At 64.8% G+C, this 12,681-nt stretch overlaps 2 protein-coding genes across 4 annotated transcripts; one reads left to right on the top strand and one right to left on the bottom strand.

Annotated features, from left to right (window-relative positions):
* Positions 1 to 777: 777 nt before the first annotated feature.
* Positions 778 to 3,581, bottom strand: PARP10 (poly(ADP-ribose) polymerase family member 10). The gene is given in 9 exon segments (XM_045455823.1): positions 778 to 1,482; positions 1,485 to 1,676; positions 1,829 to 1,836; positions 2,053 to 2,347; positions 2,350 to 2,481; positions 2,484 to 2,557; positions 2,559 to 2,863; positions 3,048 to 3,124; positions 3,197 to 3,581. Coding segments are annotated over 9 exon segments (1,683 nt in total). The 3' UTR covers positions 778 to 1,267.
* A 2,644-nt stretch (positions 3,582 to 6,225) lies between these two features.
* GRINA (glutamate ionotropic receptor NMDA type subunit associated protein 1) lies at positions 6,226 to 9,890 on the top strand. 3 transcript variants are annotated; one of them, XM_045455637.1, is made up of 7 exons: positions 6,226 to 6,718; positions 7,694 to 8,051; positions 8,136 to 8,248; positions 8,317 to 8,517; positions 8,634 to 8,762; positions 8,924 to 9,067; positions 9,171 to 9,890. In XM_045455637.1, exons 2-7 carry the CDS (start codon positions 7,718 to 7,720, stop codon positions 9,318 to 9,320), a joined length of 1,071 nt encoding a protein of 356 aa, XP_045311593.1. In that variant the 5' UTR covers positions 6,226 to 6,718; positions 7,694 to 7,717; the 3' UTR covers positions 9,321 to 9,890. The 3 variants fall into 3 exon arrangements, 2 of the variants coding, with proteins under 2 accessions (XP_045311593.1, XP_045311592.1); XR_006706780.1 differs by having other exon boundaries at positions 6,564 to 6,718; positions 8,859 to 9,067; positions 9,171 to 9,381; XM_045455636.1 differs by having other exon boundaries at positions 6,565 to 6,825.
* The last annotated feature ends 2,791 nt before the right edge of the window (positions 9,891 to 12,681 follow it).

Raw genomic sequence — 12,681 nt, 5'->3', positions numbered from 1 at the left:
AGACCCAGGAGGGGAAGGAAGCCCACTGTCCTCGTCCTCCGTGGAGGAAGTTCGAGTGTACCATGTAAAGTCACAGAGGCGCTCCCTGGCAGAGTCATGTGCGTGCGAGGAACTGAACCCACAGAGGAGGAAGGGGTGAGGGCAGTGGGGCCTCCGCTTTTAGAGTGCTAAGTCCAGACCTGGCGGGAAAGCACTTCACGAGTTACAGTGCTCACCTGCAGGACAGCAGTGGGGCTGGTGGTGGCGCGTGTCTGGGCCAGGTCAGGGGAGGGCCACAGCTTTGTGCCTCAGTGACGGAGCCGGGCTCCACAGTCCCCTCCCGCGTGCCTGTCTGCGGGCCGTGAGCGCTCGACCTGCCCTCCTTCCTAAGTGACCGGCTCATTTTCAGACCAGCCCCTGCCCTCACCTTGCGGCTACCCTTCATCCTGCTGCTTGTCAGCTTGGGGCGCTGGTTCCCCACCGGTGGCTCCCGGTCTTTGAGGCACACCCACGCTCAGAGTTTCCACATCTAGGCCAGTAAAAATACTGCAGTGAGCCCTGTTTTTGCTGGAGCAGACGCTGTGGCAGGCAGAAGATCCCAGAACGGCGCCGGCACATTGTCTGTGAAACGAGCAATCCTCACGGTAGCCGCGAGATGGCGTCACCACCCCATGCTTCAGACCAGGAACCCGGCAGGGAGAGGCCTGTCCTTCACCGTCGCCGTAATCAGCAAAAAGGGTCCCCGGGCTCAGGCCTGTCAGATCCTGACACCCCCCCCCCCCCAGACTGTGAAAACCTTCTGGGCAGGAACCAGGGCTCAGGAGCCCCATGCTGCGTCATCCCCCAACCCCGACACAGGCAAGAGTGTCAGCCCGCAGGCTCTGCCAGGCTAAAGTGGTGGCCATGACCCAGGAGGTCATGAGGCCGGCCAGACGGAGCGTGGACCTGACCAGTCGATGCGCACCCTGCCATGAGCAGCATCCAGGGGGGCAGGGAAGACACTCCAGCCCGTCCAAGGGCCCCTTCAGCCTCTGCTGTGGTGCTGACGCCCGGAGAGGAAGGGGTTCCGGGCCATGGCTAGAGCACTGGACCCTGATGGCTGGCCCACCCCACCCTCCCCCATCCGGGGCACAGCCTCACGGGGTGGGGGGGGGGGGCCGAAGCTGCCAAGAGGAAGGCCAAACCCTGACTGCAGGCCAGCCCGCAGCGCTGTGTCCCAATACCATGGAGGACGGCACGGTCACCGTCAAGGGCAGTGCTCACACCACGGCACCGCTCCAGACGGGGTCTAGCTCTGCAGGCGACATGCCCCCCAGGACCCCGCCACCTCCTCCCGGAGGCATACCTCTAACGCCCCTAGTGCCCCCTCCGGCTTACCCCCATCCTGCTCAAAGGCCACACGCGCCACCAGCCAGGCCTGGCCACCAGTGCCCCCCACCTGGGAGCCCATCTTCTGCCTCCAACACAGGGGATCCAGCAAGGAGAGGGCCAGGGCTCACTGCGGCACACGGCGTCCTCCTGCTGGGCCGCCCAGCCTTGAAGCTCCAGGGACCGCTCACGGCCAGCACGTCTCCGCTTGCAGCCGCCTAGGCCCCTCCCGGCCCTGGGTGCAGACTCCCCCTCAGGCTTCTCTGTCCCCAGCTCTGGAGGCGGCCAGACCTCCTCTGGGTCAGTGGCCAAGCCCAGCCAGGGTGCGGCTGCAGGAAAGGATAATTCAAGTGAAAGGTGGAGAGAACGTTACGGGCGCAGGGCCACAAAATGGGTGCGGGTGTAGGGCAAGGTAGATGGTGAGGTCAACAAAGGGCCATGGGATGTGCTGGGGTCCCCAGTGTCATGCTCCCCCAGTCACTGTCTGTACTGTCTGGGGCCACAGGGTGTGGGAGTGGCCAGAGAGGGCCTGGAAACTGGGTCCACCTTTCAGGAGGGAATGTCAGGGCCCAAAGGCACCCACTGCTGATCTGGGTCTGGGCCACCCAGGAGCCTGGCCCTGCTCTGGGCCTTCAGGCTCAGCACGTGACAGACAATGCCCCCTAGCGAACTTTACAGAAACTAGTCCGCCCCCTGGCATGGGGCTAGGGCTCCCCAGAGCTGTAGGACCATGGTAGGAGGGGAGCAGTTTGCAAACTCAGGGCACCAGAAAGGTATCCAGAGCCTCCAGTGGGAGGAGAGCCAAAGGTGAGGAATGCTCCTGGGACACTCACCCAAAAGCCCATCAGATCTGGTCCTCCCACCGGGAAGACAGCAACATGTCCCAGACCAGCAAGAAGGTCCTCGTGGTCAAGTTGTATGAAAGGCATGGTTCCTGGCTCCAGGGACAGCGCCATACCCACCAGCACCCCCACCCCGGTGGCCCCGCAGGCCCCAGGCTCACCCACCCCACATACTCCAGAGACCCTGGGGCAATCTCCATGGGGCCCGCTGGGCCTGGAGACCCCACAGACCCCGGGCTCATCAGCCCTGCCTCCTCTGAAGAGCCCACTGGCCCCAGGCTCACCAGCCCCCATGTCCCAGTGACCCCACGAGCCCTAAGCTGACTGGCCCAGCCTTTCCAAGAGACCCTATAGGACCTGTCTGCAGAAAGGCTCCTTCCTACCTGTGCTGGTGCCTCCTCAGAGCCCAGGGTCACCGTCCCTGCACCCTTCAGTGCCCTTGCTGGCCCTCCGGCCTCCAGGACAGCATGCTCAGTGGCCCCAGGCTCCAACTCGACCGGGCAGTCCCCTCCACTGGTGTCCTTGGCAAGATTCTCAGGCTCATGGGGGAGGAGGCTCAGCTCTGATTCCTGCAGCCGGTGGTCCTGGAGTAGTACCACTTGGGCCACTTGGGGGAATGGCGAGGACAGAGGGCCATCGCGGTGTGAGGGATAGGGAGGGGTAGGCCACTCAGTCTACCTAGCCCCACTCCCCCTGCTAGTGCTGGAAGGAGACAGTGGTGTCCAAGAGCCCAGGCTGGCTGCGAAGGCCCTCCAGGGGCCCCTGCCACCGCAACACACACTTTCCAGGTACAGCTCCAGCAGCAGCAGGTGCGGGGGGGATGCCCCCTCACACACACACAGCTCAGGCCTGGGGTACCCAGGCCAGGGACAGACACCTCAGCCCCCTAAGGCCTGGGGCTGGGGCCCGGGCCTGTTCCCCCAGAACGCGGACCTCTATGGGGGAGGGTGCAAGTCGGCTCAGAGCATCTCCCCAACAGGCACCCCCACCCCAGTCCTGCCTCTCACCCCCACCCCCACAGAAGGGCAGGGGCAGTTGGGCCAGGACCCGGTCTGGTCCGGGGTTGTCCAGGGCATGGTGGGGATGCTCTGGGTGCCCCGTGGCACGCAGCAGGGTCTGGGTCGGCGGCTCCAGGCGCTGGGGTGCACAGCAGAGGGCAAGGGAACACGGCGGCACCATGGAGCATGCGCCCCTCCTAGGCCCAGACCCTCGCTGCATCCTCGCTGGAGCGGAGAGGGACGTCGGGCCGGCAGCCCGCAGCCGGCAGAGGGAGCTCAGGCTGCCCCTTCCACCCGCCCGCTCACCTGCCGGCTCCTGAAAAGTGCCAACGCCCCCTCGGCCGGGTCTCCGCCAGCTCCGCACAGGGGTCCCCCCGTCCCCCACCCCCAGCATCGGCTTCTCTAAGCAGAGCACGAGCGCCTGGTCCGCGATATCAGGGGGCAGCCCGCGGAGCTCCGCTGCTACCCGCCACCCCTCCCCCCACACAGCCCCCTCCCTGTGACCACCCCACAGGGTGGGGGGACCCCACCCACCCCACCCACCCCACCCCCGTCCCTGCATCCCTGGGGCCTGACCGGCGGGAAGGGTAGTGGCGCCACAGTCCCACCCTGCTCCTTCCAGCCCCTTCCAGGACCCTCAGCAGCATTGTCTGACGTGCCCCCGCCCCCTATCGCGTTGTGTGTTTGAAGCGGGGAATCTCACACTCCCCAGACCCTGAGCTGCCCCAGCCCCTGCCTTCAGACAGGACTCCTGAGTCTGCTCTGCAGGCAGAAGGCCTGGGGCAGGAAAACAAAAGTGAAACTGCGGAGAGAAGGGAGAGGGGGCTGGGGACCGCCTCCCAGGTGTTTCTCTTCCTCCAGGCAGGCCCCTCCTGTAGGACCCTTCCCCCCAGCTCCTGTGCCTGCAAAGAGCCCCTGGCTGACCAGGAGGTGTGGCCAGGTCTGACCCCTCAGCTCAGCCCACTAGCCCCATCTGTCCCAACGCAGCTCACAGGCTGGTGGGGCGTGGGGAGTGGCCCCTGGGGGTCCTCTACTCCCACTGGCCTCTCCCTGTGAACCTCAAAATGGCCAATCACTCTCCCTACTCAGTGCACCGGGGGTCTTGAGTCATTGCCTCCCACTCGGGGACCTCAAGCTCGGTGTCACTTTCCCCTTGGGTGGCCAGGCCTGCTCCTGGCTGAGGCTGGCTGGCACCTCTCTCCAGAAATCTTCGCAGACCCCACTGCTCAGCCCTCACACCTAGCAGGTGACTAGGCCTCACGCCTCAGGAGTGAAGGTGAGGGGCTCCTGTCCTCGGCCTGCAAGTCCTCTGCCCCTCCCAGCACAGCCACGCTCTGCGTCCTCTGCTCGCCTTCCTGTGGCTCTCCCGTCTGTGCACCTGCCGGTCCTCCCATCCGACTCCATCACTACCCTCGTCGTCATCATGGCTAACCTAGAAGGGGCAGGCACTTTGCTGACACGGCTGGCTGCAGGGGAAATGGAGGGACAGACAGGGCCCAAGGCAGTGCCGGGCCTCACCCAGGCTGCACCCTTAGATCCACACCCACCCTTGCCCCCACCCCCACCCCCGGCCCATCTGCTTTCAGCCTCTCAGAGTTGTTCCCATGACTGCTCTCCATCTCCTACCTCCCGTCTACCCCTCAGCACCTGCTACTCCCCCAGGGGGCTGAGGACCTGCCCAGCCTGCACCTCAAGTTGCACACTGAGCGTCCCTGGCCTGTGCCTCCATCGCCGCTTCCCCAGATCCCTGCCCTAACCTCTTAATCTCCCTCTGCCACTCCTGCACACCCCACTATCCATCCCCGACAGAGAGGGCAGGGTGAGCCTCGTAAAGGGGTACAACAGTTGCCACAGCTTGAGTCACTCGCAGTAAAAGCCAAAGTCCAGGCTCTGCCTGACCAGGCCCCAGTGCCCTCTCTGTCCCCATCCCCCATCCTCTTCCTCCAAGGCAGCAGATCACTCCTACCTCAGCACCCATGCACGGGCCCTACCCTCTGCCTGGATGGGCCTCTCCCACAGAGTCACCCAGCTCCCACCCGACCCCCACCCCCATGACTCCCCTACCCCACTCTTATTGTTAGATTTAACCTGAACCTCAAGTCTCTAAGGACCTCTGACTTGCGTAGGCCCCATCCAAGGCCCTGACTTCAACTTCATATGGGTCATTTTTTAATTCTTTTTCTCAGATTGGGCCCCTCAAATTGTATGAGCTTCTGGTTCTACAGAACCTGAATCTATCCCTGCCTGCTCTATATTTTCTCTTCTCATAGAACTCATCACCTCCTAACGTACCATGTAACCTACCTAGTACACGAGTCCCTGACGTAGAGGGTCTGCCACTGGCAGCAATGTTCTGGGGTAGCTCAGGTCATTACGCTTTCAGGAATTCTCGTGAACAAGCTGTTAGACCGGTGGTAGCTTGGAATCAACTGTGATGGGTGTGTTTGTGACATTAGCACGTGCAAAAGTTTGAGATCAGGGCTTCCCCTGCTAGCTGCGGGTCTCAAACTCTGAACCAGCACACCATGCGTACAGGAGAGAACATCTTCCGGGCCATTGCGGGTCTGGGAGAGGCCAACCGTGGCACAGGAAGGTCCCCAGGCACTGCTGCAGAAATCGTCCATGGCTGTGGCAGTCAGCACATCGTCAAGAGGACCGCTGAAGCTAAGGGAAGATGCTGACTTGGCCTCCAGTCCCGGCAATGAAGCAGGGCTAAGAATGCCACCTTTGCAACCTAAAGACGTGATGAAGACAGGAAGGATAAAAGGCCCAGGACCCCCCTGGAAATAGTACTCAATGGTTGCTAGAGAGGATGGAGCAGTTAAGCCATCAGGCCTCTGGGTTTGGGATAGACTCGGACGAAAGGTCAAGGGAAAAGAGAAAGCGATGTTTTAAGACCAAGGAGGCATAGAGAGTCCTTGGCAGACTCTGCACATGCCAGATTTAGGAAGACATTTCCCAACTCCCTGAGCCGAATCGGCCAGACCAGGCCTTTGTCTGTAGGGTCTCAGCCCTCACGGCCCAAGCCTACCCTTAGGCGGGACGCAGGGCGCAGGCCTGGGACCCGGAAAGGAGCCAGTAAGGCGGCCACAGTGGGTAGGATCCAACCAGGAAAAGCCCGGCCCTCCCTGCAGAGCGCCGCCCGCAGCCCGGCTCCACCGCCCCCAGGCCCCGCCCCGGCCTCAGGCCCCGCCCGGTCGCGAGGCCCCGAAGCACCTCCCGAGCCGCAGGCCCCGCCCCGCGCTCCCGGCCCCGCCCCGTCACAAAGCCCAGCGATCTTCCAAGCCGCAGGCCCCGCCCCGTCACAAGGCCCCGCAGCGTCTCCGGGCCGCAGGCTCCGCCCCGCACCCTCGGCCCCACCCCCGGCCCCGCCCCGTCACAAGGCCCCGCAGCGTCTCCCGAGTCGCAGGCGCAGGCCCAGCCGAGCCGGCCGCCGAGCGGGTGCTGGTGTGGGTGCGGGCGCAGCCGCCATCGACCGCGCGGTCGCGCACCGGACACCGTGCGCACCGTTCCGGAGGCGCCCCGCGAGTGGTGAGTCCCTGGCCCGAGCGCGGCAGCGTGGCTACCCTCTCGGCCGCCGGGCCGGCCGCCCCCGCGCGGGCCCTGCGCAGCCGAGCGGCGCCGCCGAGGGTCAGTCGGTAGGTCCCGCCGGGGCGCACGGCCCGCTCGGGTCGGGCGCGGCGGCGGCGGCGGCGGGCGGCAGGGGGCGGGGGCGGCAGCGACGGGACCCCGCGTCCCGAGCGCACCCCCACCCCCGACCGGGCCGCCGGGCCCACCCGCCCTGGGTGCGGGCTCCGAGGCCGCCGCCCCCACCCGCCTCGCCGTCTCGCCTGCTTTGTTCCTCCGCAAGCCCTCTGGTCGCTTCCATCCCCCACACACCCCCGCACCCCGCTGTTCCTGGCGTACCCTCCTGGCAGGCACCCCGGCAAGCGAATCCGGGCCTGCTGCCCCCACCTGGGGAGCGAGGGACGGTCGGGCCTGCCTTTGGACAAGGGTCAGGGCTCTCGCTGCTCACAGATGGCCTGGGGATTTCCTGGGATAGAAATAGCCGCCGGCTCTAGCCCCTTAAAGCTGCTTAAGGGGCGGGTTGCGAAGGGGAGGGTCCGGGCACACCCCCACACGTCCCTGACCGCGCCCCCAGCCCCGACCCGGGCTGAGCTCTGACCCAGGAGACGCGAGCAGCGGTGATAAACCTCCTCCAGTTGCTTCTAAGAAACAACCGAAGCCAAAAATCCCGAAGCCGACGAAGTCATCATCTTATCTGTCCCCTCCTCCACTTTTGGGGTCGTCTCAGAGCGGCCCCTTGTGAGGCCCCGCGCCCAGCTGCCCAGTCCCCACTGGCTCTCCAGATCCTTCTGCTCAGGCTGGGCTGCCAGTGGCCCTGGGGGCAAAAGTCATGAGTGCCCCCCTTTGTGTCCTGGTTCCCTGCAGCAGGTGGGGCGGGGCGGCGGTGGCTGGTTCCGGGGACTTGTCACCGCAGGGCTGACTTCTCTCTCTCTCCTCTAGGGGGAGACCACAGAACCTGAGGCCATGCCCCATGAAAAGAGTTTCTTGGTGTCTGGGGACAGCTATCCTCCCCCCAACCCTGGATATCCTGGGGGACCCCAGCCTTCCATGCCTCCCTACCCGGGAGCCCCTTACCCACAGCCCCCTTTCCAGCCTTCCCCATATGGCCAGCCAGGGTATCCCCAGGGCCCCAGCCCCTACCCTCAAGGGGGCTACCCTCAGGGCCCCTATCCCCAAGGAGGCTACCCTCAGGGCCCCTACCCTCAAGGGGGCTACCCGCAGGGGCCATATCCGCAGAGCCCCTTTCCCCCCAACCCCTACGGACAACCACAGGCCTTCCCGGCACAGGACCCTGGCTGTGAGTAGTGGGGCGGAAGCAGGGGGGAGGCAGGGGCTCTAGGTGCCCTCCAGTGGCACTGACCCAGCCCATCCTGGTCCTCAGCACCTCAGCGTGGAAACTATCATGAAGAGGGTCCCCCGTCCTACTACGACAACCAGGACTTTCCTGCCACCAACTGGGATGACAAGAGCATCCGCCAGGCCTTCATCCGGAAGGTGGGCAGAAGAGGCCGGGGAGGGCGGGGGCCGCGCTGGGCGGGGCTCTGAGCTGGCTCCCTCCCCAGGTGTTCCTGGTGCTGACCCTGCAGCTGTCCGTGACGCTGTCCACTGTGGCCGTGTTCACCTTTGTCGGGGAGGTGAAGGGCTTCGTCCGGGAGAACGTGTGGACGTACTATGTGTCCTACGCAGTCTTCTTCGTCTCCCTCATTGTCCTCAGCTGCTGCGGAGACTTCCGGCGGAAGCACCCCTGGAACCTGGTTGCACTGGTAACCCCCGCCCCTGCCCCGCCCCCACGTTCTGGGGGGGTGGGGCTCCCACCACAGGAGGATGGGGGTGGGGGGTTGGAAGCGGCTCCCCAACCCAAGGCTCCCTCTCCCCACAGTCCATCCTGACCGTCAGCCTGTCCTACATGGTGGGCATGATCGCCAGCTTCTACAACACTGAGGCGGTCATCATGGCCGTGGGCATCACGACAACCGTCTGCTTTACGGTGGTCATCTTCTCCATGCAGGTGAGGGGCCCCCGAAGGCAGGGCTGCGGAGGGCCCAGAGGCCTCCCAGGGGCCCGGCACCCAGAGCCTCGCCCCCCACCCCACCCCGTTCCGCAGACCCGCTACGACTTCACCTCGTGCATGGGCGTGCACCCAGAGCCCCCCCTCCCCCCTGCCCGCAGACCCGCTACGACTTCACCTCGTGCATGGGCGTGCTCCTGGTGAGCATGGTGGTGCTGGTCATCTTTGCCATCCTGTGCATTTTCATCCGGAACCGCATCCTGGAGATCGTGTACGCCTCGCTGGGCGCCCTGCTCTTCACCTGCGTGAGTCGAGGCGGTGGGCGGCCCCCCGGGGAGGGGGGGCTGGGGGGGGGGTGCGCAGCGTGCAGGCTTGTCCCTCAACAGCACCCGTTGCCGTCGCCTGCAGTTCCTGGCAGTGGACACCCAGCTGCTGCTGGGGAACAAGCAGCTGTCCCTGAGCCCGGAGGAGTACGTGTTTGCCGCGCTGAACCTGTACACGGACATCATCAACATCTTCCTGTACATCCTCACCATCATCGGCCGCGCCAAGGAGTAGCCCGCGCCCGGGCCCCGCTCAGGTGGCCTGGATGGCCTGGACCCTGCCCCTGGTGTGGCAGTGCCATCATACCTCCCCTCTCTCTCTCTGGGCACCGCCTGGGAGTGAGGGGCCCCCCTCCGACCCTCCTGTGTGTATACTGCAGATACTTCTGTCTGGACCCGCCGTGGCCAGCATGGCCCCTTCTAGCCCTCCGGCCCGCCACAGGGCAGCGGGGCCAGGTCTCCATGCCTCCTCCTGCCCACTCACTGTTGCATGAGCCCTGTCTGCCAGCCCACCCCAGGGTCTGGGGGCGACACCAGGTCCCAGGGGAGAGGGGTGAAGCCAGGAGGTGTGGGTGCACGTCTCCCCTCCGGTTCCAGCCCCCCCCCCCATGCCTGGCATAGAGAACCCTCTCCCTCCCCTCCCCTCCCCCGCCCCGGAGCGCTGCCCTCTGGGGGCCTGAGGGCTGAGGATCTTGTCCCTGTGCTGAGCCCTGAGGGCAGAGAGATTGAGAGTATTTCAGGGGAGGAGGGCGCCTTCCTCTCGTCTTGCTGTCTTTAAAATTCCAATAAACGGGACCTTCTGCTCTCTGCCTTCCCGTCACTGGCACGGCCGCTTCTGTGGGTGGCAGAAGCTCTCAGCATCACCAGGTAGAGGGAGGAGCAGGTTGGCCTGCTGGGAGGGGAGGTCAAGGACAGAACAGCAGCCAACCCTTCTCCACTTGCACCCCACCCACCACCTCCCCAGCCGCATCATAAGGTCTAGGCCTAAGACTCGGACGGGAAACTGAAGGCCTCTTGAGGTTAAGCATGGGGCCAGGGGATGGTGACTTTGCCCTGCACTCCTGGGAACTGCACAACAGACGAAGGGCTTGCGAGACCCTCACCATCCAGCCCTGGGCCCGGGAGCAGCACAGGCCACTGACAGAGCAGGCCCATGGTGCCCCTCACAGTCCGGCTCTGCCAGGCCCCAGCGTGCCCACCAGTGCCCGGGCCTGCCTCAGTCAGAGGCCATGCACCTCCCCATGCCGTCCCCATGAGACACCTGCAGCCTGGAGCCCCTGGCGGAAAGCTGGACAAAGACTAGGGGCTTGGCCAGTGGGGTCCCTCGGCCTGCCTCTTGCACCTTCTTCTGGCCTCACCTCAGTCCCAGCTTGTTCTGGGTACCCCACCCCCACTCTTGCTCTCTCACTTCCAGGCCCTCACCCACCCTAGCTCCAGGCTGCGCATCCAGAGGCCAGCCAGCTGTCCCTGTCCTCACGCCCCGAAAGAGGGGCTCCTGCACGGCCCAGGGCCCAGCTCCCTCAGAGGAGCCCCCTGCCCTGAGATCACCACGGCCTTCCCCCTGCAGGGCCCTCCCATCCAGCCTGGCTTGAGAACCCTCTCCTGGGACCCCTCCGCCCGCCAGCCCCCCGCCCATTAACCCAATCCTTTAACCGGCCCAGCCCAGCATCTGTGAAGGGACTCCCGCACTGCAAGGTGTCTACAGGCACCTCGACTGGGGCCTGAACCGAGTACGTTCTCCCCATCAACCTGCTGCTGTGTCGTCGTTGCCAATGGTCTCCACCCCGGCCACCCAGGCCAGAGCCACAGCTGCCCTCTGTCCTCTCCCTACCCGCCTTCCCCTGCCAGGGAAGGCCTCCCCATGCTTACCTGTGGGCTCACATCCACCAGCCCTCTGCTGGCCAGGTGTATTTCCAAAACCCCGATCGTACCACCTGCCTGCTTGAAACCCTCTGATGGTCACCAGTGGGATGAAGTGCACCCTCCTTGCCCAGCACACAGGCCCTGCCATCTGCCCGCTGGCTGCCCAGCTGGCCTCCCCGTCCCCTCGCCGCTCAACCCCCAGGCCTGACCTTGCACAGCCTAAGCCCCAGGCAGGCCCCGCTTCTCCGGGGCAAGGCTGTGCACCACGGGGCCCCTCCTGGAGTCCACGGTGGCTTCATGTGACACCGTGCTCCTCTGTCACTCTGCCAGGCAGGCAGCACGGCTCCCCTCTGTCACCTCCCCTCGGCTATGGGCTCCTTGAGCAGGTGCCCCACCCTACCCGGGGCTCTAAGCATGCAGGAACCCGCTCAGTGCTCGCTCACAGACCCATCAGGGATTCGTGCCGAGGAAGAAACACAGGGTGCTCACATGGTGAAGGAGAATATCGGTTGAGGTGAACGAAAGTCCGGAATAATGGCCAAGAGTAACATGCAGGGACAGTGTTTTCTCAAGGAGCTGGAGGAGCACACGCCCGGCTCCCCCGGGACGGCCAGGGTTTGGAGGTGCGGGGCAGGGGCCGGACGAGGGCCAGCAGCAAGTCCCTGCTTCCTTACGCCCTCCCCACGTCACCCAGAAGGGCCAACCCCCCTCATAGGTCCTTTCTAGCACCACTCCTGTGACCCCACGGCTCCCTGGGGTCTGAGGTCCCCTCGCCACACTGAGCCATAAGCTGGGCCTGTGCACGTGCAGCCGTGTCCAGTGAGCTTCCACCCAAAGGCACAGTCATGGCCAACTATACTAAGGCCAAAGACGGCTGATTTATTCTCCAACCGAAATGTCTATTTACGCAGGTCAGCGTTAAATCCATTCTCGTTCCAGAGATGAACAGACACAAAGTGCGCACCTCCGTCACGCTCCTCGCCGAGCAACACGGCCAGTGGCCGTGCAGAGCCTCGCGGAGAGGCCGGCATAGGATCCCAGCTCTCTAACGCCCGGGGCCAGCACCCGGTGCAGGCCCAGGCACAGCACAGGCGTCAGCCGTAGGATGAATGCATGAACTTTACGTGGCGCTGGCTGCCCCAGGACCAGGGACAGAGACAGACTTGGCTTTCAGGACTTTGGCTCAGCTTCAGCGTCAGTGGGAAGGCTTTTCAGGAGGGCGGACGGCAAAACTGAAAGCCCCCGAGAACGCACTGAGGCACATCTGGGACGACCACATGGAAGAAAGGGGGGAGCGTGCAGAGTCATGGGTGGTCAGGGCCAGGTGCGGACAACCGAGGAAAGAAGGCTCCGGAGTCTGGAGTCTACCCTGTGGGCAGCGAGGAAGCACTTCCTCCAGTGAAGGGGCCGGCTGTGGTTTGAGTAGAGGCAGGACGATGAGTGCGGGCCCGCGGGGAAGGCGCAGGGCGGGGGCAGAGGAGGCACTGAGGGGAGGCCCGGCCCGAGAAGCTTGGCCTCTTCCGCCTGCAGAACATTCTGTCTCTTGACTGTTTTCGCTCGGTCTCGGGCGTGTGGGGCCCTGGAGACCTTCTAGCGTGTCCGAAATGCAGATGCCTCTCCCTACAACTTCTCAGCTCCCGTCTTCAGCACTGAAGGCGCCTCTTCCCCCAGGGGTCTTCACCCCTCCGACCCGCTTTGTGACACGATCCACATCCTCCGAAATGGCAACCTCC

This window comes from Leopardus geoffroyi, chromosome C3 (assembly GCF_018350155.1).
Source record: "Leopardus geoffroyi isolate Oge1 chromosome C3, O.geoffroyi_Oge1_pat1.0, whole genome shotgun sequence".
Taxonomy (NCBI): Eukaryota; Metazoa; Chordata; class Mammalia; order Carnivora; family Felidae; genus Leopardus; species Leopardus geoffroyi.
The sequence above is the reverse complement of the archived record's forward strand: the minus strand, read 5'-3'. Positions and strand labels throughout refer to the sequence as shown.

Bases quoted from the DNA above. Each gene is read 5' to 3' on its own strand.
- GRINA (XM_045455637.1), top strand. From the start codon at position 7,718: ATGCCCCATGAAAAGAGTTTCTTGGTGTCTGGGGACAGCTATCCTCCC. The intron at 8,249-8,316 runs GTGGGCAGAAGA...CTCCCTCCCCAG, and splicing joins GCCAGGCCTTCATCCGGAAG to GTGTTCCTGGTGCTGACCCT. The intron at 8,763-8,923 runs GTGAGGGGCCCC...CCCTGCCCGCAG, and splicing joins TGGTCATCTTCTCCATGCAG to ACCCGCTACGACTTCACCTC.